Here is a 26655-nt window from a genome sequence, read left to right as displayed (position 1 = left end):
TCCATTTTACAAGATTATAGAGGGTTGTGTCATTCTGCCATTTCACAAACAGAATACAAATCTTTTCAAACAACACTATTAAACTCTTACTGTTCAGTCCACACTGTACAATTCTTCATCTACTCCAGATTATTCGCTGTTTCTCCAAATCCCTTTGTCTAGGAACACAAAGTTGCCTCGCATACACAACTTCTGATTTTCTATGTTACGGCATCGCCACTTAACTGCATAATTATTCAATGTAATTTGTTGTTTATTGAACCGCTTGATGACATGTTCACCCAGCCGTGGCCTACTGGTTAGGGTTTCAGGCTGGAAACCGTAGGGTGGCCGGCTCGATCCCCGACCAGTACGAAAAATGTGGGCGGGGGAAGTGGTAGACCACTGCTCTCCCATGCCCACATCCACGGCTGAAGTGCCCTTGAGCAAGGCACCTAACCCCGATCACTGTTCCCCGGGCGCCACCAATGGCAGCCCACTGCTCCGGGTTAGTGTTACTTCACTTCACTGTGTGTGTGTGTCACTTCCCTGGATGGGTTAAATGCAGAGGTTAATTTCAGAGTGTGTGTGTCTACACCACCTCTGCCATAGAGAGGACTTTCATTATCAAATTCATGTATGCAGTGTGGAATGAGACAATCATCAATCAACATGGTTTTCTAAGTTAAGGCATCTTTTCTTTTGAAGACAGAACTGCATAATAGTTCCATACAATTTGTTGGTTATTGAACCTCTTGATAAACTCCAGGTTAGCCATGTGGTTTGGAAAGAACCCAGTGAGATGGCGGAGTCAAATGAAAGCATAGGAGATGGTAAATAATCAAATCTGCACATTTGTAATGAAATTGTTCAGAGCCCACTTATGTGATCCCTGTTCTTGGGATGAAGCCCGTCCAGTTCAGTATGCCAAATTTGATCTCAAGGTTGGACATGAGCGGACTGTCAACTGTTTATCAGTGAAGAGTTGCGTGCATTGTCTGCTACAGCTAAAGAAGTCTCAAAAAAGTACCAAGGAGATGACTTGAACAGCCTGTTGAATGATTGTGAATGTGAAAAAAGCCCAGTCCAGTGATTACAAAGCTACAGTCCAGTTATAAAGTCTTTGAATTGTCAGCCTCCTGACTAAGGTTTATGAATGAGTTATTAAAAAAGACAAACCACAATATTCAGATAGAAAATATTTATTAGGTAGTACGCATTTTTACAGAATAGTCATTTTAACCAGTATTTTTAATCCAGATAAAAGTGACATGGATTCGGAGAGTTTACTCTGCAGCCTCTTTGCCCTTTAAAAAAGAACAAATACAATGAATTAACTAAATGACAAATACAAAATCAATTTGTCAACACTTACATTTTCAAAGGTAATTTGTGAAATAATAATATGTATTCATAAAACATTATGTTACCTTTCCGCCATCGCGGCTCTTGGCCCTGAGCTTGTTGACCTGGGTCTCAGCAATGTCAGCACGCTCCTCAGCCTCCTCCAGCTCATGCTGAACCTTCCTGCACTTGGACAGGTGAGTATTGGCCTGTTCCTCCTGTTGTATATGAAATTGAGTGCAATTAATACAGAAAAACAAAACAAGAGTCAATGTGAAGTAGAAAAAGTAGCAGATATTTTCCTGTATAGCAAAGGCAGAAAAATACTCACAGCTTCCTCAGCCTGCCTCTTGTAGGCCTTGACCTTAAGCTGCAGCTTGTCAACCAGATCCTGCAGTCTGGTGACATTCTTCTTGTCCTCCTCAGTCTAAAGAGAATAAATATTGTAAAGAAATGTCCTCCCCTCTTAGATTATGCAAGCAGTTCGAGAAAAAGAGGAGTGTTTCTTACCTGGTAGGTGAGCTCCTTCACCCTCCTCTCGTATTTGCGGACTCCCTTGACAGCATCAACACCACGTCTCTGTTCAGCCTCAACCTCACCTTCCAGTTCACGAACCTTAACATGAAAAATATTTTCATTACAGATACTGACCCCTGTTTTGTTATGATGAGTTAAACATTTTCATTCAGAGTCATATTTTGTTACCTACCCTGGACTCCAGTTTCTGGAGCTGTTTCTTGCCACCCTTCATGGCCAGATTCTCAGCCTCATTCAGGCGGTGCTGCAGATCCTTGACAGAGACTTCCAGGTTTTTCTTCATCCTCTCCAGATGAGAACTGGTGTCCTGCTCCTTCTTCAGCTCCTCTGCCATCATGGCAGCCTATATAATGGGAACATGTATTTTTCAATAATAGAAGTAAAAGTACTTTTAAATATAATGCTCTGTTTCAGAAAAAAAACTTACATCAGTGATGGCTTTCTTGGCCTTGTCCTCAGCATTTCTTGCCTCCTGGACGATGTCATCAACTTCACCTTGGACCTGAAGGAAGTCAGCCTCAAGCTTCTTCTTGGTGTTCAGCAGACTTGTGTTCTAGTATGGAGAAATAAACAACCTCAGTTGCTTGCTGGAACTGTAAGATTAATGTATCTGTTTAAACAACCTTTTTTATTCTCTACCTGGGAGTGCAGGAGGCCAACACGCTCACTGGCATCAACCAGCTCCTGATCAGCCACTTTGCGGCCTCTCTCTGTCTGCTCCAGGGCAGCTCTCAGCTCCTCAATCTCAGCCACCATCAGGGTGTTCCTGCGTTCAACCATGGCAGCCTGCTCCTTCATGTCTTCCTGTCCTCTGACAGCATCATCAAGGTGCAGTTGAGCATCCTGGTTGACAGAGAAATGTATGGTGTTTGCTATACTGCATTGGTTTAAGAACTGTAATAACAAAACACTGAATATTTATACTACTGACCTTGAGCTGACCCTGGACTGTCCTCAGATGTTTTTGGGACTCAGCAGCCTGGCGGTTGGCGTGGCTCAGCTGAATCTCCATCTCATTAAGGTCTCCCTCCATCTTCTTCTTGATTCTCAGGGCATCATTCCTGCTCCTGACCTCAGAGTCCAGGGTGCTCTGCATGGAGTCAGTCACCCTCAGGCTGTTCCTCTTGATCTGCTCTATTTCCTCATCCTTCTCTGCAAGCTTCCTGTCAACCTCACCCTTGACCTGGTTCAGCTCAAGCTGGACACAGAGAATCTTGGACTCCTCATGCTCAAGAGTTCCCTATTTATATATAAAAAAAGAGTATAAAAACTGAATGTTACATGACCAATTACTTAATTTATGAAGATGTCCTATTGAATCTATCTATTCCATCCTGTTTTCCTGGATTTTGTATTTGTACCTCAGCCTCTTCCAGGGCAGTCTGGATCTCAGCTTTCTCAGTCTCAACAGTCTTCTTGGCCTTCTCTAGCTCATGAATGCTCTTTCCAGTCTCACCAAGCTGCTCAGTCAGGTCAGAGATCTCCTCTGCAACAAGACATTTAAAACCCTTTACACAAAGTCAGCATCTACCAATGTACTATTGATTTGTGCCTCAGGATACAAGCGCTTCAGGATCACAAGAATTTGATTGGGTAACATTTAAAGGCCATCTTGACTTACGTTGGAGATTCTTGTTCTCTCTCTTAAGAGTCTCCAACTGGTCAAGAGCCTCCTCATAGGAGTTCTTCATCTTGAACAGCTCAGTGCTGAGAGAGCGAGCCTCTTTCTGGGCACCCTCCAACTCTGCCTGACCCTCCTCATACTTCTGCTTCCATTCTGCCAAGACCTTTGAAAAACAGTTTGTGTCTTGGGTTAATTTTACTTATAAGACACTGCTTCCAAAAATCCATATGTTCATATTATGTTATATGAGGGCTAGTTTGTCCTACAACATCACACAAATTCCAGATAGCGGTTTAACCTTGTCAAAGTTTCTCTGCTTCTTGTCAAGGTTGGCAGCCAAACCATTGGCTCTCTCCACATCAACCATGAGGTCCTCAACCTCACCCTGGAGTCTCTGCTTGGTTTTATCCAGAGAAGCACACTTGGAGTTGATAGCCTCAATTTGTTCCTCAGCCTCCTGTAGACGCTGGGCAAGCTTTTTCCTGATAATGCAATCGATTTAAGTAAGAAGACATGGACAGGTTTTAGTAGAAAACTTAACAATCCACATCCACATTCTATGTGTTGTTTGCCTGTTTGGTACATACTTGGACTCCTCAAGCTCTTCAGTGCGCTGGATGGCATCAGTTTCATACTTGGTCCTCCACTGAGCAACCTCGCTGTTGGCCTTGGACATGCCACGCTGCAACTCAGCCTTTGCCTCCTGCTCTTCCTCAAACTGCTCCCTTAGAAGGTCACAGTCGTGGCGTGCAGACTGAACAGCGTGGGCCAGGGCATTCTTGGCCTGTTTGTGAACAATGAATAGGGTTCATTAAGGGCTTCACAGAATGGGTTATGTACTTCAATTTCTTCATCATGTTATTCACGAGTATCAGTACCTTGACTTCCTCCTCATTTAACCTCTTCAGCTCGTCAATTTGCTGAGTGAAAGCCTGTTTGCTTCTACTCAGCTGAGACACAAGAGCATCTTTCTCCTCAACCTGGCGGCCGAGTTCACCATTTTCAGTCTGAAGTCTTGCTCTCTGAGCACTAAGGTCATTGAGCTGGCGTGCACCCTCATCACTCTTGGACTTGAGTTCACTGAGTTGGTCTTCAAGGGTGCGGCACATCTTCTCAAGATTTCCCTGTTTGTGAAGGTAAAATTAATAAGCAACACAAAAGTCAGAAATGTTTATGGCAATTATAACCATTTTACTTGCCAACACTCAATACAAAACCTACAAGAATATGTACGTTTTGTTTCATTGTCTGCAGTATGATATTATTTGTAGTTAAAGTTACCTAGAACATTAAGGTATACATGTCACAAACCTTGGCTTTAGCAACTCCCTCCATGTTGCTGGAAAGATCATCAATTTCCATCTTGTATTCACTCTTCTCCTTCTCAAGCTTCTGCTTGACACGCTGAAGGTTGTCGATCTGCTCTCCCAGCTCGGCCACGCTATCAGCTTGCTTCTTGCGGAGAGCTGCAGCAGTGGCTTCATGCTGCAGAGTGGACTCTTCAAGATCACGACGCAGCTTCTGGAACTCAGCCTCACGCTTCTTGTTCATCTCAATTTGAGCAGCAGTGGCACCACCAGCCTCCTCAAGCCTCTCACTGATCTCCTCAAGTTCCCTGGAGAGATCAGCTCTCTGCTTCTCAACCTTAGCACGTGCTGCACGCTCAGCCTCAATCTCTTCTTCCAATTCTTCAATGCGGGCCTATTGGTTGTTAAATATAATTAAGTGATACTAAGAAAGAACAGGCAGATGATAATAAACACGATTCGGTCCTGAAGATGTGAAACAAACCTGAAGCTCTTTGATCTTTTTCTGGAGCTGAGCACCCAATGATTGTTCATCCTCAATCTTGCTAAGGAGCTGGCTTGTTTCAAAGTCCTTCCTGTATAATTGTAAATTAAAATAGTTGTAAACGGCTGCCTTTACCAAAAAAGGACTAAAAAAGGAGTGCATGTTAGCTGCTAATAGAATTGTACATTACTTCTTCAGCTTCTCATCAGACTGCTGCTTGTCATTCTCCAAATCCATGACATTCTCTTGGGACAGTTTCAGGTCACCCTCAAGCTTCCTCTTGGCTCTCTCAAGGTCCATTCGGAGCTTCTTTTCTTGCTCCAGGGAACCCTCAAGCTGCAGATACAAAGCATAACGTAATTAAGTAGTACAATGACATATGTGCAGTTCTTTACACAGACAGGCCCTTAACTCACATCATCCACTTGCTGTTCAAGCTTAGTCTTGGCCTTAGTCAGAGTGTTGACTTTGTCTTCCTCTGCCTGGAGATCATCAAGCGTCTGCTGATGGGCCTCTTGGAGGGCTTTCTTCTCTTTTGTCAGCTTAGCAATGGCCTCATCCTGAGAGGCCATCTCCTCTGTCAGGTTCTTGACCTACACATAGAATATTTTATATCAATATCCAGTAAACCTTACAAAGACTTCTTGAAAAAAAACTTTATACTTTTTTTTAAAGAATATAAACCTTATTCTCAGTGGCATGTTTCTCCTTCTCCACTTTGGCCAAGGTCAGTTCCAGATCATCAATGTCCTTCTTGAGCTCAGAGCACTCATCCTCCAGTTTCCTCTTCTTGGCAGTCATCTCAGCATTGATTTCCTCTTCATCCTCCAGTCTCTCGGTTGTCTCCTTGAGTTTGGCCTCAAGCTGGATCTTACTCTTGATCAGACCCTCACACCTCTCCTCAGCATCATTGAGAGTCTCACCGCTCTACAGTAAATACAAGATGAAAGGATGAAATCTGATTTGTATTGAAAACATCATTTTCAGACAGGTTAGTGATTTGAATATGTGAAGAATTGTAATCTGTTGTATAGTTATACACTTACAGATGCCATTTGCATATGCAGGTCATTCCGCTCTTGCACAATAGACACCATCTTCTCCTCAAGATCCTTCTTCCTGGCATCAACCTTTGCAAACATGTCTTTGAGTTTTGCATGCTCCTCCTTCAGGCTAGCCAGCTCCTTCTCAGTTTCAGCACTCTGAAGCAGAGGCTTAATCTTGTAGTACACTTTCATCCATGGCCAGTGTTTCACATTAATGAATGAGCGGATATTCATCTGGATAGTGAAGATTGCATCTCTGCAGAAGAGGTTGATTTGTTGATTAAACCGTGTTGATGCTTACTGAATAGATCATAGGGATTCTCTCAAACACTGAAAAAAGTCCAGTCTTTTTTATACATCTGTGTTGATAGAAATTATCCCTGCTCTGCACATTTGTGCTCTAATTTATAAGAGATTGGCAATTCATTCAACATAACCTATTGTGTTACAATGAAAAAACCTGCAATGCTATGTTTCCACCAAATACATCACACATTACCTCCTTTCCATCATCGACACAAACTCCTTCCTCATAAGGTATGCACGGCACAGAGCCTGAGTCATTGTGACCAGGGACACCAGTTTCTCATCTCGCATCTCCTCAAGGACACCAAGCAGACCAGCTTTGAAGAACACCTAACAGAGAAGAACAAAAAATGATGAGGTGTGTGATTGACAGCAGAAATGGACATACTGTATGTAATTCAATATTTATCCATAATAACAGATATTATGAAAACATTCTCCACCTTAGTGTGTCCAAACTTGTACTCATCGTGATTAACATCGATGGATCCCAAGAGCTTCTCAGCAGCCTTCTTGTTATCAATGAACTGACCGTCAGGAATAACGCTGGCATTCAGTACTTTGTATCTGTTGTCAATAATAAGAAAAACATTATTTTCCCCATATAATACATATATGAAGTGTGTATTATAAGTTATTGTTGTATATTGTTGTATGTTTACCTCTGCTTGAAGTCAGCATACATGATTCTGCTTGGGAAACCCTTTCTACAGATTCTGATACCCTCCAGTACACCATTACACCTGAGCTGGTGGATGACCAGGAAGTTCTGCATATAACCTGTGAAAATACAGAGATGTATGTATGTTCAAGCAAATACAAGGTGTTGAATATTGGACATGTCTTAATTTACTAAAAGCCCTTTACCTGGTTTCTTAATTTCATTTGGAATCAGACAACGCACAAAGTGAGGATGGGTGGCCCTCAGGTTGGTCATCAGTTTACCCAAGTTCTCCTGTTGAGGCAAGAATGTATAAAATTTTAATCATACAGTTAATTATGCTGGATTATTGATTAATTGATCATTTACTTCTTGATATTAAAGCACATACCCTGAACTGTGAGGACACAGTCTGCATGGCGCCACCCTTCTTCTTACCACCCTTCTTAGCACCACCACTCTCTGTGGACATACAAATAATGAATCGGATAATTGAGTTATTTACATAGAACTAATATAATAACTATTTGTGTATTAGCTTTTTGACTTGAACTGGTTATTACCCTCAACAACAGGTGGGTACAGTACAGGCAAAAGTTTGACTGATGACTTCTGGTACAGCTGCACAACAGAGTCGTTCAGTGGATCCTTGTTCTTGTCCAACCATCCAGTAACATTGTAGTCCACAGTGCCGGCATAGTGCACCAGGGAGAAGTGAGCTTCAGCTTTGCCTTTGCCAGGCTTGGGCTTCGCAAAGGCTTGGTTCTTTCCAAGATGCTGGGCATACAGCTTGTCCTTGAAAGTGGTGTCAGAGGCCTTGGGGACAATGCACTCCTCTTCAAGGATGGCAAAGATACCCATGGGCTGTTGAAAAATAAGATTACTTAGTTACAAAAGTGGACAATATGAAACTATACAAATCTAACATTGTGCTTGTTGGATTGATGGAAACTGACCCTTTCAATCAGCTCAATGCAGGCAGCCAAGTCCATGCCAAAGTCAATGAACGCCCAAACAATGCCCTCTTTCTTGTACTCCTCTTGCTCCAGGACAAACATGGTGTGGTTGAAGAACTGTTGCAGTTTTTCATTGGTGAAGTTGATACACAGCTGCTCCATGCTGTTGTACTGTGTTGGATACATATTCAAACATTATTGAGAGTGGCACCCTTAAGTCCCTAGAAACAAATAATGTTAGTGAAGAATCTTATAATTTTGTCCTCACATCAAAAATCTCAAATCCAGCAATGTCCAGCACACCAATGTAGAACTGACTTGACTTCTTGGTGTCCAACATCTCGTTGATACGAATGACCATCCACAAGAACATCCTCTCATAGATAGACTTGCACAAGGCTGACACTGAGTTGTTGACCTAAAACAATATGTAAGAATAACTACTTACTATGATGAGAAAAGGCAGGGTTTCCACTGTCATGGAAATCCTGGAAAAGTAATGGAGTTTTAAAATCCCATTTTCCAGGGCTAGGAAAGTCATGGAATTCAGTTAAGTCACTGAAAGTTCTAGAAAAGTCAAGAAATATTTATTTTGTTGAATGTAGGTCTAATGAAATGAATTATGTTATTGTACTTTTCCATGGATAGTGGTTTTGTTGTGCCTGATGCAGTCTCTTGTTATTTACTTTTCTTTCAGAGTTTAGGCCCAATCTGTGCTTTAAAGTATATCATTCTGTTTATTTATTAGTTAGTGAAGATTCATGGAGATTAAATTAAAGGTCCTTGAAAAGTTTTGAAATGATAACAGGTGTGAACCCTAAGAAAGAAAAACCCAGCAGTAAAATTCTTGCAAAACAATGTCAAAATCCTTGTGGTCTTTAGTCAACCTTGTATGTTACATACCTGTGGCACAGTCTGACCCTTGGTGACAAACTCATTTCCAACTTTCACCCTTGGGTAGCAAAGACCCTTCAGCATATCAGCAGAGTTCAGGCCCAGGAGGTAAGCGACTTTGTCAGCATCTTAAAGCAACAAAGAGTTTAAGTGAGTCATTTATATCAATATTTTACCCAGGAAAGTACTGAAAAATATCTAATGAATGACATATATTTTAATTTGAATGTAGATATATTTACAGGCTTCTGTTTAAGGAAATACATATATTATATTAATAACTATTATCAGAGGAAAAGTACAATTTGAAGTTAATATACATGCTGACATGCTGATCTTTTAATGAAATTACTTCAATAAATAAAACTACCTAGTAGTTATCACTAGAACTGACCAAAGTTCAGTAGAATATTTAAACCTACCTTCAGTGCCATCAGGCTCAGCCTGCTCCTCACGCTGCTTCTGCTTGAATTTCAAATTGCCATGATGGAGCACAGCACCAGTCAGTTTCCAAATTGTGACTTTCTCCTCTGCAGTGAAACCCAGGATGTCAATGGCTTCCTGCCATTACAAGCATAAATGCAAATTAAGCTCATCATTATTGTTAATCATTAGTGTTTTTAAGAATGTCATTCTCATTGTATTCATTGTCCAGAAGAAAAACATGTGATATCTCACATCTGTGGCGTCCAATTCTTCATTGTCATTAATGCTGGCAACAGCGATCTGGCCCTGACTGCACATGGGAAAGTCATAGGGGTTGTTTGTGATGAGGCACATTTCTGTGGAGGGGGAAAACAATAATTTGTTGTTGCAAATTAATAATTACAAGTAATGTTTTTTGATTGTTGGTTGAAAATAATAACCCTACCAATCAGCTCAGGCTTGTGGTTGGTCATCATCTGGAAGAAGATGTGGTAGCCTCTCTCATCAGGAAGCTGGAATGTCACTCTTGACTTTTCCAGCAGGTCTATTTAGGTGGGGAAGAATTTATTTTCACTTGAAAAAATGAAGGCAGCAATAATGTAAATGTTTTATATACACATAATAATACTTATACTTATATAATTATACTTACAAGTCTCAATATCAGCTTTAGCCAGTTTTCCAGTTGCGCCAAAGTGAATTCTGATGAATTTTCCCTGTTTTAGACAGAATTATATCCTAATTAATTTAATCTAATAAATAACAGCAGAACTGAGGCCAGAGTTTAAATAAGAAGTTAACTTACAAAACGGGAAGAGTTGTCATTCCTCACAGTCTTGGCATTACCATAAGCCTCCAACAGTGGGTTAGCAGCAATAATCTGGTCTTCAAGAGAGCCCTGCAAGTGGAAGAAACATTCAAGGAAAATGTTGTTATGAAGAGAATGTTTGTGTTGCTTTATGATAATTAGAACATAAATGTGTAAGGGGTCTGACCTGCATCTTTCCAGGCACTGGCTCCTTTTTCTTGTCACCACCAGCCACTGCAATTGTTGCAAAGTACTGGATGACACGTTTGGTGTTCACAGTCTTGCCAGCACCAGATTCTCCGCTAGATTAAACAGAAGTTATTGACATTTTTCATATAAGAATGGTCTGTGCCACAAGGTAACATAAAAGGTGATGCAAAGTGAAAGTTATGCATTCACACTTACGTAATCAGGACAGACTGGTTCTCCTTGTCTGTGGGACAAATGCAATTTTAGATAAACCACTTTTTTTGTATTAGTTCATACGTACAAATATGTTATTAAATGTTTTTATGTAGTGGCTTTTAAATGGAATGCTTACCTTGGAGCATGAACTGAAAAGCATTGTCAGAGACAGAGAAAATGTGGGGTGGGGCCTCCATACGCTTCTTGCCTCTGTAGGCCTCCACCACTTCTTGGTCATACACAGGGAGCCACTTGTAGGGGTTCACAGTGGCACAGAAAAGTCCAGAGTATGTCTAGAATGAGGAAATAAAGGGGATTGGTTTTACAGCTGTTTTATATTTAACATAGTTTTTCATCTTTGAGAAAGCATAAGGCTTACGTAGATCATCCATGCTGCGTAGCGCTCTTTGAGGTTATACAGGACAGAGGCTTCATTGAGGTGGGTCATCATGGCCATGTCCTCAATCTTGTCAAACTTGGGAGGATTCATGGGGTGGACATCCTCCTCCTTAACGACTTTTTCCTAAAACAAATGGACAATATGAAGAGATAAAGGCAAGAAACTTTCTGTTTAATGTAAATAGTCAATAATTGTCTCAACTAAGAGCCTTGTTAACATACCTCCTTGGATTCCCACAGTTCAACAGTGACTTTGCCACTATCTTTACTCTTGATTGTAGCCTTCAGGTACAACTCCTCCTTGTCAACTACATAGCAAGCTGACTTTGCATCAAAGGGCTTGGTTTGGGCCTCAAGTCTCTCCTTTTCAGGCTTACGGAGGTAAATGGCTGCCTTGCCATAAGTGGCCATGTCGCCGTCCCCCATGGTTGCGGTTTACTGTTGGAAGAAGGCATGAACATGTCATTTTGAAATAAGAAAGATTACAACCACGGACTGTAAGAAACATAATTCATCCTTGAAACGTAGCATATCTGAAAAAAGTAAACAAAACGACAATAAGATTTTATCATGGGTATCTTGCTAAAACAGTCAATGTAGAAATTAGGTTTAAAATGCAGCCTACAGGCGTGGGGTAGTGTAGTAAATAAATAAAACTATTGGATCATTATTTAGTGAATTTAAAATGTGGTCTTTATCTTTCATCATTATGTATGAGGTGCAGACTTGTAAATGAAAATTAGTGTTATTTGTCTGTATGAGATTCTTTTTTTTTTTAAAGTGCAAAAATTGAAAAAGACATCAACAGATCTGAAAGTAGGGCTGAGTTCATTATTTCTACTCTTACACTATTCATTTTATTTGAAGTGATGTCTTTATAGAACCTCACTGAAGCCTGGTCAAAGGAGATATATCCTTTGCCTTTGAATAAAAGTAGCTTCAAATCCAGAATAGGTGATAACTGTCCAGCCAAAGACTGCGTGTACAGCCTAGAATTTTGTATTCAAGGACCTAATCTGTGAAATGTACATAGCTAAGCAACCCCATGTGATTGAAAAATACTGCTTTGACTGAACTGGAAAGGGTATTCTGAACTTGTAGGTATATATTTTCTTTGGGAGCTGATTGGCTTGCTTGCTTAAAAATAAAAAATAAAAAGTTGCTGAATTGATTGTCAAAAAAGCAGATACACTTACTTGTTCTTCCAAGGACCAGGTGAAATGTCCAAAACCGTCAAATATTCTAAAATGATGGGAGTAAGAGGTCAGACAATATATTATATATACATTAAAATAGTAAAAACTTTCACTGCCAAGCCAATCCAGCTCTCCCATGTTTCAGAGAACATCAGAGTTTACCATGCAGCCACCCATGCTGTACAGATCCTCATTGACAAGTCAAGCAGGTGACAACTTACTGTGCACTGGAACCCCCTATCTCTGTGAACCTCTCGCTTCCTCCAGGTCCTTATATTGTGACCATCTGCAAACTAAGCAGGATCCAAATAAGGAAGGATTGGAATGGTTTGGTATATTTAAACATCATGGCAAGCAAACCATCACACAAACACATTGATGAACTAACAAGTTTACTAATACATAGTTATGAAATGAGCGGAACCACTACTTCCATTACCAATGTGGTAATGTTACCTAATCTGGTCCATTTATGGTGTTGACCTTTAATTCACAAACATTTAGGAAAACATTTAGGAAAACTCTGATGTATATTGAAGCTGTTGATTAGCATTTTTACACTGTCCCATTTTGTTTGACATGCAGTTCAAAAGCACTTTCAGCCTTTTCATGTAGTAGTTTTAATTTTTGTATGTAATACTTTGTTGTTTTGATTTGCTAATCGAAAGGACATAATCCATGCTGGTGGGCCTGGTAATTCTTGAATGTATTAAAGGTTAAAGCAATACACTTAAAACTGTTAATGTTTTGTATTCTTTTTATACCACACACAAATGCTTAAGTTGTTGCAAGGCCTTTTTAGGCAGGGGCGGGGCTACTCATTTTCAGGATAACATTCCTAAGATGGAAATAGTGTGATTTATTGGCGGTGTGTGGCGTGTGTGTTATAATTTTTTTCAAATCTTATATACTTATCCACACTTTTGGTTTACCCAAGAAACTGCTATAGGCTCTTAAATTGGAAAGGAAAAAATACTTTAAAAGTGTACTAAAAGTGGAAAACTTGCAATTCACTCTCATGGCCTAATAAAACTATTTTTACTTCTGACCGACACCAGGGAAAGCCTCTCAGGCAGTTGGCATTTTTATTGCTGTGTTTCTAAGTTTATTTTGCTTCCATCCGAGCTCTTGAAAATATTTCAATAAATCACATAATGATGTTTAGAGTGTTGTTACATTTTATTTACTCTGCAATAGTAAATGGCACCTGTACAATAAGGTATTCTTACAGAAAAGTTACTTCACACCATAAACCGTTATTTCATCATAAAATCATCAGGAATGCAACTTTTTTATTTCTATTTCTCAATGAAAACTCATACTCATGTGCAACTACCAGAAAGTTGATGCTGAGTGGAGAAGACCAAACGACAGGACTCTTCTGTCGAACAAAATCTTTGAATCACAACGCTAATGTGCTTGGGCAACGAGAAGGGGAGACAACGTCTCAGGGTTACTTTTGGGTCATGTGGTCTTCCGACAGGCTTGTGATCCCTGTGACCCTTGTGCCAGCTGAAGACTTGCAAGAAGGCGGCATCAGTCTGTGGCTCAACTGTATTCAGACAAACTGGCAACCCCAGCTCGGTATCTGAGGGGATGCCACACACTATCACCAAGAAATAAGAGAATTTTCCAGATTTTACTATCTGAATTCTACGGAGCTCCGGAAGGTAATTCGAAGGTTGGGAAAAAGTCAATGGTTGGGAGGAAAAAAAAGAGGTAGATAGCTATAGCCAAATTGTTTTTCATTTAAATCAATGTACTTCAGTTCCGCAATATATATATATATAAACCACAACTGCACATACCCCGCGGAAGAGGTTAATCAAATTGTATTATTGGCATCAAATATAAAGACATTAAATAAGCGCAGAGTGCTTTTCCTCTTTGCGTTGTATTGTAGATCATAAATGAAAAGACGCCATAACCAGTCTGGATCTCTCTGTCTCGAAGTCATCATGGACTTTTCTATGTTGTCTTTTCGTGACGCGTTTCTAAAGTGCGCGTGTGGATGATAATGTGATTGTGATCAGACTTTTTGACACAGGATGATGTATGTCTGATAAGCAGGTACCGCTTGCCGAGAGCGTTGTGCCCAAATGGCCTCTTGTCTAGAGAGGCGCACCAGAGTCAACCAGGCCATACACGTTCAGGTATTGTCCGTTCTTGGATTCCTGGCTACAGGAACGTTCCGATGAGAAATTGGAGACCAGTAGAGCAATCCACGTCATCATTAAGCAGAATTTTGCCCGGTTCTTCGCAGTATACTATCCCATATGCCCGCAATTTATTAGATTTCCATACAGTGCCCAGCAAAATGTGAAAGAGGATTTCCTGCGTAAAACAGGGTTCCCAATGTATTCTCATCCAGATTTCGCACACTCAGAAAGCCTAGAAAGCCCACTTCAATACATCACAGGTTGGTAGTGGAGCGCACCAAAGCCTTGGTAATGCTGCCGCAGATGCGGCTTCTGCTGCTCGTGCAGGTGCTGGTGCTTCGGAGACGTGTCTACTACATGACAAATACTTTGCTTTTGCCATTACGCCACCAGACAGGCTTTCTAACGATGTTTTGGCCCGCATCTGCTGTTCCATCAGCAGAACGTCGATGTCAGCTTCACTTTAATTCTTCTGTTTACATGTTTATTTCTTGCTTGCCACTGTCACAGAGAGTTTGTGCATTGAGGATGCGCTCTGTTTGTGCATTAAAAATATGCTGATTAGATTAAATAGGGGCGTTTTGAGGGTGGAGATTCAGTTGCGCACAATTTCACGACCATTTGTGATTTATAACCGAAGGATTGGCGTACACGTGTTTTTTGTGTGTACGTCTGTTTTCTGTGGATCTCACTTACGCTCATTTCAGGAAATGTCTTAGACAAAATGTAGGATGGTTTCTACGCAACGTTTTATAAATGAGGCCCGTTATCTCCTCCAGATTATTTGCTGTTTCTCCAAATCCCTTTGTCTAGGAGCACAAAGTTGCCCCACATACACAACTTCTGATTTTCTATGTTTAGGCATTGCTACTTAACTGCATAATAATTAAATGTGATTTGTTGGTTATTGAACAGCTTTAAGACATTTTCACCCTATTAAATAATACAGGTTTGCCTTGTGGAATGAGACAATCATCAATCATTGATTCAATCACAGATTTTCAAAGTTAAGGCATCAGACAGAACTGCATATAGTTCCATACAATTTTCCCATTATTGAACTTCTTGATGAACTCCAGGTTAGCCATGTGGTTTGGAGAGAACCCAGTGAGATGGCGGAGTCAAATGAAAGCATAGGAGATGGTAAATAATCAAATCTGCACATTTGTAATGAAATTTGTTCACAGCCGACATATGTGATCCCTGTGCTTGGGATTAAGCCAGTTCAGTTCAGTATGCCAAATATGATCTCAAGGCAGAACTTTTCTGATGTAGACTGTTTACCAGTGAAGAGTGACTTGAACAGCCTGTTGAATGATTGTGAATGTGAAAAAGCTACAGTCCAGTTATAAAAAAAGCCACAGTCCAGTTATAAAGTCTTTGAATAGTCAGCCTCCTTACTAAGGTTTATGAATGAGTCATTAAAAAAGACAAACCACAATATTCAGATGAACAATATTTATTAGGTAGTAGGCATTTTTAAAGAATAGTCATATTAACCAGGATTTTTAATCCAGATGAAAGTGACATGGATTCAGAGAGTTTACTCTGCCGCTTCTTTGCCCTTAAAAAAAAAAAAAAAAAATACAATTAATTAACTAAATGACAAATACAAAATTAATAACTCTTACATTTCCAAAGTTAATTTTTTGAAATAATAATATTTATTCATAAAACATTATGTTACCTTTCCGCCATCGCGGCTCTTGGCCCTGAGCTTGTTGACCTGGGTCTCAGCAATGTCAGCACGCTCCTCAGCCTCCTCCAGCTCATGCTGAACCTTCCTGCACTTGGACAGGTGAGTATTGGCCTGTTCCTCCTGTTGTATATGAAATTGAGTGCAATTAATACAGAAAAAGAAAACAAGAGTCAATGTGAAGTAGAAAAAGTAGCAGATATGTTCCTGTATAGCAAAGGCAGAAAAATACTCACAGCTTCCTCAGCCTGCCTCTTGTAGCCCTTGACCTTCAGCTGCAGCTTGTCAACCAGATCCTGCAGTCTGGTGACATTCTTCTTGTCCTCCTCAGTCTAAAGAGAAAAAAGATTGTCAAGAAATATCCTCCCCTCTTAGATTTTGCATGCAGTTTGAGAGAAAGAGGAGTGTTCCTTACCTGGTAGGTGAGCTCCTTCACCCTCCTCTCGTATTTGCGGACTCCCTTGACAGCATCAACACCACGTCTCTGTTCAGCCTCAACCTCACCTTCCAGTTCACGAACCTTAACATGAAAAATATTTCCATTTCAGATACTGACCCCTGTTTTGTTATGATGAGTTAAACATGTTCATTCAGAGTCATATTTTGTTACCTACCCTGGACTCCAGTTTCTGGAGCTGTTTCTTGCCACCCTTCATGGCCAGATTCTCAGCCTCATCCAGGCGGTGCTGCAGATCCTTGACAGTGACTTCCAGGTTCTTCTTCATCCTCTCCAGATGAGAACTGGTGTCCTGCTCCTTCTTCAGCTCCTCTGCCATCATGGCAGCCTATATGATGGAATAGGGTATTTTAAAATAATAGAAGTAAAAGTACTTATAATATAATGCTCTGTTTCAGAAAAAAAAACCTACGTCAGTGATGGCTTTCTTGGCCTTGTCCTCAGCATTTCTTGCCTCCTGGAGGATGTCATCAACTTCACCTTGGACCTGAAGGAAGTCAGTCTCAAGCTTCTTCTTGGTGTTCAGCAGACTTGTGTTCTAGTGTGGAAAAATAAACAACCTCAGTTATATTTTTAATGCTGGAACTGTTCGTTTTATGTATCGGTTTGAACAACCTTTTATTATTCTCTACCTGGGAGTGGAGGAGGCCAACACGCTCACTAGCATCAACCAGCTCCTGCTCAGCCACTTTGCGGCCTCTCTCTGTCTGCTCCAGGGCAGCTCTAAGCTCTTCAATCTCAGCCACCATCAGGGTGTTCCTGCGCTCCACCATGGCAGCCTGCTCCTTCATGTCTTCCTGTCCTCTGACAGCATCATCAAGGTGCAGTTGAGCATCCTGGTTGACAGAGAAATGTGTTGTGCTTGCTATACTTCATTGGTGTGAGCACTGTAATATGATAACACTGAATATTTATACTACTGACCTTGAGTTGACCCTGGACGGTCCTCAGATTTTTCTGGGACTCAGCAGCCTGGCGGTTGGCATGGCTCAGCTGAATCTCCATCTCATTAAGATCTCCCTCCATTTTCTTCTTGATTCTCAGGGCATCATTCCTGCTCCTGACCTCAGAGTCCAGGGTGCTCTGCATGGAGTCAGTCACCCTCTGGCTGTTCCTCTTGATCTGCTCCATCTCCTCATCCTTCTCTGCAAGCTTCCGGTCAACCTCACCCTTCACCTGGTTCAGCTCAAGCTGGACACGGAGAATCTTGGACTCCTCATGCTCGAGAGTTCCCTATTTTTAAAAAGAGTGTCAAACATAGACCATAAGACCAATTGCTTAATTTATTAAGATGTCCTATCAAATCTCTCCACTCGATCCTGTTGGATTTTGTATTTGTACCTCAGCCTCTTCCAGGGCAGTCTGGATCTCAGACTTCTCAGTCTCAACAGTCTTCTTGGCCTTCTCCAGCTCATGAATGCTCTTTCCAGTCTCACCAAGCTGCTCAGTCAGGTCAGATATCTCCTCTGCAATAAGACATTTAAAACCCTTGACACCAAGTAAGCATCTACCAATGTACTATTGATTTGTATTCCAGGATAAAACAAGCTTTAATTTGGAAGTATTTTAAGGCCATCTTGACTTACGTTGGAGATTCTTATTCTCCCTCTTAAGAGTCTCCAGTTGGTCAAGAGCCTCCTCATAGGAGTTTTTCATCTTGAACAGCTCAGTGCTGAGAGAGCGAGCCTCTTTCTGGGCACCCTCCAACTCTGCCTGACCCTCCTCATATTTCTGCTTCCATTCTGCCAAGACCTTTGAAAAACAGTTTGTGTCTTGGGTTAATTTCACATATGAGACACTGATACAAAAAAATCAATACGTCCATATTATGTAATATGAGTGCTAGTTTGTCCTACAACATTACACAAATTCCAGATAGAGGTATAACCTTGTCAAAGTTTCTCTGTTTCTTGTCAAGGTTGGCAGCCAGACCATTGGCTCTCTCCACATCCACCATGAGGTCCTCAACCTCACCCTGGAGTCTCTGCTTGGTTTTATCCAGAGAAGCACACTTGGAGTTGATAGCCTCAATTTGTTCCTCAGCCTCCTGTAGACGCTGGGCAAGCTTTTTCCTGAAAATGCAATTGATTTAAGTTAGAGGACATTGACAGGTTTTAGTAGACAACATAACAACCCACATCCACATTCTATGTGTGTCTTTGCCTGTTTGGTACCTACTTGGACTCCTCAAGCTCTTCAGTGCGCTGGATGGCATCAGTTTCATACTTGGTCCTCCACTGAGCAACCTCGCTGTTGGCCTTGGACATGCCACGCTGCAGCTCAGCCTTGGCCTCCTGCTCCTCCTCAAACTGCTCCCTCAGAAGGTCGCAGTCGTGGCGTGCAGACTGAACACCATGGGCCAGGGCATTCTTGGCCTGTTTGTGAACAGTGAATGGTGTTTATTAGGGGCTTCATAGAATGGGGTTATGTACTCCAATTTCTTCATGTAATTCACGGGTATCATTACCTTGACTTCCTCCTCATTTAGCCTCTTCAGCTCCTCAATTTGCTGAGTGAAAGCCTGTTTGCTTCTACTCAGCTGGGACACAAGAGCATCCTTCTCCTCAACCTGGCGACCAAGTTCACCATTTTCAGTCTGAAGTCTTGCTCTCTGAGCACTCAGGTCGTTGACCTGGCGTGCACCCTCATCACTCTTGGACTTGATTTCACTGAGTTGGTCCTCAAGGGTGCGGCACATCTTCTCAAGATTTCCCTGTTTGTGAAGATCAAATGAATAAGCAACACAAAAGTCAGAAATGTTTATGGCAATTATTACCATTTTACTTGACAACACATAATACAAAACCCTCAAGAATATGTACATTTTGTTTCATTGTTTGCAGTATGATATTGTTTGTAGTTAGAGTTACCTAGAACATTAAGGTATACATCACACAAACCTTAGCTTTAGCAACTCCCTCCATGTTGCTGGAAAGATCATCAATTTCCATCTTGTATTCACTCTTCTCCTTCTCAAGCTTCTGCTTGACACGCTGAAGGTTGTCGATCTGCTCTCCCAGCTCGGCCACGCTATCAGCTTGCTTCTTGCGGAGAGCTGCAGCAGTGGCTTCATGCTGCAGAGTGGACTCTTCAAGATCACGACGCAGCTTCTGGAACTCAGCCTCACGCTTCTTGTTCATCTCAATTTGAGCAGCAGTGGCACCACCAGCCTCCTCAAGCCTCTCACTGATCTCCTCAAGTTCCCTGGAGAGATCAGCTCTCTGCTTCTCAACCTTAGCACGAGCTGCACGCTCAGCCTCAATCTCTTCTTCCAATTCTTCAATGCGGGCCTATTGGTTGTTAAAAAGAAATAAGTGATGCTAAGAAAGAACAGGCAGATGATAATAAACACTATTCGGTACTGAAGATGTGAAACAAACCTGAAGCTCCTTGATCTTTTTCTGGAGCTGAGCACCCAATGATTGTTCATCCTCAATCTTGCTAAGGAGCTGGCTTGTTTCAAAGTCCTTCCTGTTTAATTGTAAATTAAAATAGTTGTTAAAGGCTGCTTATACCAAAAAAGGACTTAAAAAAGAGTCATGTTTGCATAAATCATTAGTTGCTAATAGAATTCCAAATTACTTCTTCAGCTTCTCATCAGACTGCTGCTTGTCATTCTCCAGATCCATGACATTCTCCTGGGACAGTTTCAGGTCACCCTCAAGCTTTCTCTTGGCTCTCTCAAGGTCCATGCGGAGCTTCTTTTCTTGCTCCAGGGAACCCTCAAGCTGCAGATACAAAGCATAAAGTAATTAAGTAGCACAATGATATATTTGCATTTATTTACAGAGAAAGGCCCTAAACTCACATCATCCACTTGCTGTTCAAGCTTAGTCTTGGCCTTGGTCAGAGTGTTGACTTTGTCTTCCTCTGCCTGGAGATCATCAAGAGTCTGCTGATGGGCCTCTTGGAGGGCTTTCTTCTCTTTTGTCAGCTTAGCAATGGCCTCATCCTGAGAGGCCATCTCCTCTGTCAGGTTCTTGACCTACATAGAATGTTTTGTATTAATATCCAGTAAACCTCAAGAAGACTTCTTGAAAATCATTTTTTTTTTTTTTAAGAATATAAACCTTGTTCTCAGTGGCATGTTTCTCCTTCTCCACTTTGGCCAAGGTCAGCTCCAGATCATCAATGTCCTTTTTGAGCTCAGAGCACTCATCCTCCAGTTTCCTCTTCTTGGCAGTTAGCTCAGCATTCATTTCCTCTTCATCCTCCAGTCTCTCTGTTGTCTCCTTGAGTTTGGCCTCAAGCTGGATCTTACTCTTGATCAGACCCTCACACCTCTCCTCAGCATCGTTGAGAGTCTCACAGCTCTACAGTAAATACAACATGAAAGGATGAAATCTGATTTGTACTTTTCAGACAGGTTAGTGATTTGAATATTGCAATGATATGAAGCATTGTTACCCGTTGTACAGTTATACACTTACAGATGCCATTTGCAGATGCAGGTCATTCCTCTCTTGCACAATAGACACCATCTTCTCCTCAAGATCCTTCTTCTTGGCATCAACCTTTGCAAACATGTCTTTGAGTTTTGCATGCTCCTCCTTCAGGTTAGCCAGCTCCTTTTCAGTTTCAGCACTCTGAAGCAGAGGCTTGATCTTGTAGTACACCTTCATCCATGGCCAGTGTTTCACATTAATGAATGAGCGGATATTCATCTGGATAGTGAAGATTGCATCTCTGCAAAAGAGGTTGATTTGTTGATTAAACCGTGTTGAAGCTTACTGAATAGATCAGAGGGATTCTGTCAAACACTGGCAGTGATTAGTAATTAAGTTATAAGAGATTGGCACTTCATTCAACACAACCTATTGTGTTACAATTAAAAAACCTGCAATGCTTTGTTTTATGGCAGATCATTTTGTTGAGCGTGATTCCACCAAATACATCACACATTACCTCCTTTCCATCATTGCAACAAACTCCCTCCTCATCAGGTATGCACGGCACAGAGCCTGAGTCATTGTGACCAGGGAAACCAGTTTCTCATCTCGCATCTCCTCAAGGACACCAAGCAGACCAGCTTTGAAGAACACCTAAAAGAGAAGAACAAAAACATATGAGGTGTGTGATTGAAAGCAGTTTAATATTTATTCATAATAACAGATATAAGATAGAAACATTCTCCACCTTAGTGTGTCCAAACTTGTACTCATCGTGATTAACATCAATGGATCCCAAGAGCTTCTCAGCAGCCTTCTTGTTATCAATGAACTGACCCTCAGGAATAACACTGGCGTTCAGTACTTTGTATCTATTGTCAATAAAATGAAAAACATTATTTTCCCCATATAATACATATATGAAGTGTGTATTATAAGTTATTGTTGTATATTGTTGTATGTTTACCTCTGCTTGAAGTCAGCATACATGATTCTGCTTGGGAAACCCTTTCTACAGATTCTGATACCCTCCAGTACACCATTACACCTGAGCTGGTGGATGACCAGGAAGTTCTGCATATAGCCTGTGAAAAAACGGAGATGTACAATTTTCAAGCAAATCAAATGTGTTGAATAATGGACATGTCTTAATGTACTAAAAGCCCTTTACCTGGTTTCTTAATTTCATTTGGAATCAGACAACGCACAAAGTGAGGATGTGTGGACCTCAGGTTGGTCATCAGTTTACCCAAGTTCTCCTGTTGAGCCAAGAATGTTTTCGATTTTAATCATACAGTTAATTGTGCTGGGACAATTATTGATTAATTGATAATTTTCTTCTTTGTATTAAAAAGCATACCCTGAACTGTGAGGACACAGTCTGCATGGAGCCACCCTTCTTCTTTCCACCCTTCTTAGCACCACCAGTCTCTGTTGACAAACAAATAATGAATTGGGTTATTGAGATATATACATAGAATCTGATATAATTACTCTTTGTGTATTAGCCTTTAGACTTGAACAGGTTTATTACCTTCAACAACAGGTGGGTACAGGACAGGCAAAAGTTTGACTGATGACTTCTGGTACAGCTGAACAACAGTGTCGTTCAGTGGATCCTTGTTTTTGTCCAACCATCCAGTAACATTGTAGTCCACAATGCCGGCATAGTGCACCAGGGAGAAGTGAGCTTCAGCTTTGCCTTTCTTAGGCTTGGGCTTCTCAAAGGCTGCGTTCTTTCCAAGATGCTGGCCATACAGCTTGTCCTTGAAAGTGGTGTCAGAGGCCTTGGGGACAATGCACTCCTCTTCAAGGATGGCAAAGATACCCATGGGCTGTTGAAAAATAAGATTGCTTAGTTATAAAAGTGGACATCATGAAACTATACAAATCTAACACTGTGCCATGTGGATTGATTGAAACTGACCCTTTCAATCAGCTCAATGCAGGCAGCCAAGTCCATGCCAAAGTCAATGAAAGCCCAAACAATGCCCTCTTTCTTGTACTCCTCTTGCTCCAGGACAAACATGGTGTGGTTGAAGAACTGTTGCAGTTTTTCATTGGTGAAGTTGATACACAGCTGCTCCATGCTGTTGTACTGTGTTGGATACATATTCAAACATTATTGAGAGTGGCACCCTTAAGTCACTAGAAACAAATAATGTTAGTGAAGAATCTTTTGTAATATAATTTTGTCCTCACATCAAAAATCTCAAATCCAGCAATGTCCAGCACACCAATGTAGAACTGACTTGACTTCTTGGTGTCCAACATCTCGTTGATACGAATGACCATCCACAAGAACATCCTCTCATAGATAGACTTGCACAAGGCTGACACTGAGTTGTTGACCTAAAACAATATGTAAGAATAACTACTTACTTACTATGATGAGAAAAGGCAGGGTTTCCACTGTCATGGAAATCCTGGAAAAGTCATGGAGTTTTAAAATCCCGTTTTCCAGGGCTAGGAAAGTCATGGAATTCAGTTAAGTCACTGAAAGTTCAAGAAATAATTATTTTGTTGAATGTATGTCTAATGAAATTAATCACGTTATTGTACTTTTCCATGGATAGTGGTTTTGCTGTGCCTGATGCAGTCTCTTGTTATTTACTTTTCTTTCAGAGTTTATGCCCAATCTGTGCTGTAAAGTATATCATTCTGTTTATTCATTCGTTTGTGAAGATTCATGGAGATTAAATTTAAGGTCCTTGAAAAGTTTTGAAATGTCAATGATAACAGGTGTGAACCCTAAGAAAGAAAATACCAGCAGTAAAATTCTTGCCAAACAATGTCAAAATCCTTGTGGTCTTTAGTCAACCTTGTATGTGACATACCTGTGGCACGGTCTGACCCTTGGTGACATACTCAGTTCCAACTTTCACCCTTGGGTAGCACAGAGCCTTCAGCATATCAGCAGAGTTCAGGCCAAGGAGGTAAGCGACTTTGTCAGCATCTTAAAACAACAAAGCGTTTTAAGTTACAGAGGAAAGTCATTCTTAACCTAAATTGAGAGGCCACTAAAAATATCTAATTAATGACATTGTAGATATATTTACAGGCTTCTATTGTAGGTGATGTATATATATATATATAATATATTAATAACTACAAAAGTACAACTTGAAGTTAACTAACATGATGATTTATCTTTTAATGAAATAACTTCAATAAATAAGACTACCTAGTAGTTATCACTAGAACTGACCCAAGTTCAGTAGTTTTTAAACCTACCCTCAGTGCCATCAGGCTCAGCCTGCTCCTCACGCTGCTTCTGCTTGAATTTCATATTGCCATGATGGAGCACAGCACCAGTCAGTTTGTAAATGGTGACTTTCTCCTCTCCAGTGAAACCCAGGATGTCAATGGCATCCTGCAATTACATGCATAAATTAAGTTTAAGCCCACCATTATTTTTAATCATTAGTGTTTTTGAGAATGTCATTCTATTTGCATTCATTGTCCAGAAGAAAAACTCTTGGATATCTCACATCTGTGGCGTCCAACTCTTCTTTGTCATCAATGCTGGCCACAGCAATCTGACCCTGACTGCACATGGGGAAGTCATAGGGGTTGCTTGTGATGAGGGACATTTCTGTAGAGGGGGAAAACAATAATTTGTTGTTGCAAATTAATAATTACTGTATGTAATGTAATGTTTTTTGATTGTTGGTTGAAAATAATAACCCTACCAATCAGCTCAGGCTTGTGGTTGGTCATCATCTGGAAGAAGATGTGGTAGCCTCTCTCATCAGGAAGCTGGAACGTCACTCTAGACTTTTCCAGAAGGTCTATTTAGGTGGGGAAGAATATATTTTAACTTGACCAAATTTAGGCAGCAATAATGTATTTTTTTATATACACAGGATAATTATACTTACAAGTCTCAATATCAGCTTTAGCCAGTTTTCCAGTTGCGCCAAAGTGAATTCTGATGAATTTTCCCTGTTTTAGACAAAATTGTATCCTTAGTAATTTTATCTTATTAATAACCACAGAACTGAGGCCAGAGTTTAAAAAAGAAGTTAACTTACAAAACGGGAAGAGTTGTCATTTCTCACAGTCTTGGCATTACCATAAGCCTCCAACAGTGGGTTAGCAGCAATAATCTGGTCTTCAAGAGAGCCCTGCAAGTGGAAGAAACATTCAAGGAATATGTTCGTATGAAGAGAATGTTTGTGTTGCTTTATAATAATTAGAACATAAATGTGTAAGGGGTCTGACCTGCATCTTTCCAGGCACCGGCTCCTTTTTCTCCTTACCACTAGCCACTGCAATTGTTGCAAAGTACTGAATGACACGTTTGGTGTTCACAGTCTTGCCAGCACCAGATTCTCCGCTACATTAAACATAAGATAATGAAAACATTTCAGATAAGAATTGCCTGTGCCACAAGGTAACATAGAATATAATGCAAAGTCTTAAGTCATGCATTGACACTTACGTAATCAGAACAGACTGGTTCTCCCTGTCTGTGGGACAAATGCAATTTTAGATAAATCACTTTTTTTAATTGGTTCATGAACAAATATGTAATTAAATCTTATGATTTAGTGGATTTTAAATTGAATGCTAACCTTGGAGCATGAACTGAAAAGCATTGTCAGAGACAGAGAAAATGTGGGGTGGGGCCTCCATACGCTTCTTGCCTCTGTAGGCCTCCACCACTTCTTGGTCATACACAGGGAGCCACTTGTAGGGGTTCACAGTGGCACAGAAAAGTCCAGAGTAGGTCTAGAATGAGGAAACAAAGGGGATTGGTTTCACAGCTCTATATTTTTTTTAAACAGTTTTTCATCTGAAAAGCATAAAGCTTACGTAGATCATCCATGCTGCGTAACGCTCTTTGAGGTTATACAGGACAGAGGCTTCATTGAGGTGGGTCATCATGGCCATGTCCTCAATTTTGTCATACTTGGGAGGATTCATGGGGTGGACATCAGCCTCCGCAACGGTTCTTTCCTAAAACAAATGGACAATATAAAGAGATAAAGGCAAGAAACTTTCTCTTTAATAGTCAATAATTTTCTTAACTAAGAACCTTGCTAACATACCTCCTTGGATTCAAGCAGTTCAACAGTGACTTTGCCACCATCTTTACTCTTGATTTTACCCTTCAGGTACAACTCCTCCTTGTCAACTACATAACAAGCTGACTTTGCATCAAAGGGCATGGTTTGGGCCTCAAGCCTCTCCTTCTCAGGCTTACGGAGGTAAATGGCAGCTTTGCCATATATGGCCATGTCACTGTCCCCCATGGTTGAGGTTTACTGTTGGAAGAAGAGGCATTAACATTTAAACAACCTCGGACTGTAAGAAACATATTAACATCCTTGAAACATAGCATATCTGAAAAAAGTAAACAAAACAACAACTGGATGTTTGTTTTTGTAGTGACTGTCTATGAGGCATTCAAGAGCAACAGTAAATATTTTCATTTTATCTAATGAGAAAATAGGTAATCATATTAAACCATGGGTATCTTGCTAAAACAGTTAATGTAGAAATTGGGTTGAAATGCATCCTACAGACATGGGGTAATGTAGTAAATAAATAAAAGTGTGTTGTATTATTATTTAGGGG

General features: G+C 40.7%; 1 protein-coding gene across 6 annotated transcripts; it reads right to left on the bottom strand.

Annotated features, from left to right (window-relative positions):
• Positions 1-1265: 1265 nt before the first annotated feature.
• LOC308371910 (myosin heavy chain, fast skeletal muscle-like) lies at positions 1266-26330 on the bottom strand (the record flags this gene model as incomplete). Of its 6 annotated transcripts, none has more annotated exons than XM_080846945.1 (38): positions 1266-1286; positions 1410-1541; positions 1655-1750; positions 1834-1938; positions 2033-2203; positions 2288-2413; positions 2500-2703; positions 2792-3100; positions 3222-3346; positions 3482-3647; positions 3783-3966; positions 4072-4268; positions 4363-4608; positions 4796-5185; positions 5276-5366; positions 5466-5611; positions 5692-5868; positions 5960-6202; positions 6322-6577; positions 6821-6957; positions 7071-7194; positions 7290-7407; positions 7495-7582; positions 7680-7750; positions 7852-8152; positions 8245-8415; positions 8513-8662; positions 9148-9266; positions 9561-9699; positions 9817-9920; positions 10010-10108; positions 10217-10280; positions 10370-10462; positions 10560-10674; positions 10778-10805; positions 10914-11070; positions 11157-11300; positions 11399-11602. In XM_080846945.1, 38 exons carry the CDS (start codon positions 11600-11602, stop codon positions 1266-1268), a joined length of 5811 nt encoding a protein of 1936 aa, XP_080703071.1. The 6 variants fall into 6 exon arrangements, with proteins under 6 accessions (XP_080703071.1, XP_080703073.1, XP_080703072.1 ...); XM_080846947.1 differs by having other exon boundaries at positions 10578-10674; XM_080846946.1 differs by having other exon boundaries at positions 11402-11602.
• Between the last annotated feature and the right edge of the window lie 325 nt (positions 26331-26655).

This window comes from Sprattus sprattus (assembly GCF_963457725.1).
Source record: "Sprattus sprattus genome assembly, chromosome: 11".
In the NCBI taxonomy this organism is placed as follows: Eukaryota; Metazoa; Chordata; class Actinopteri; order Clupeiformes; family Clupeidae; genus Sprattus; species Sprattus sprattus.
The sequence above is the reverse complement of the archived record's forward strand: the minus strand, read 5'-3'. Positions and strand labels throughout refer to the sequence as shown.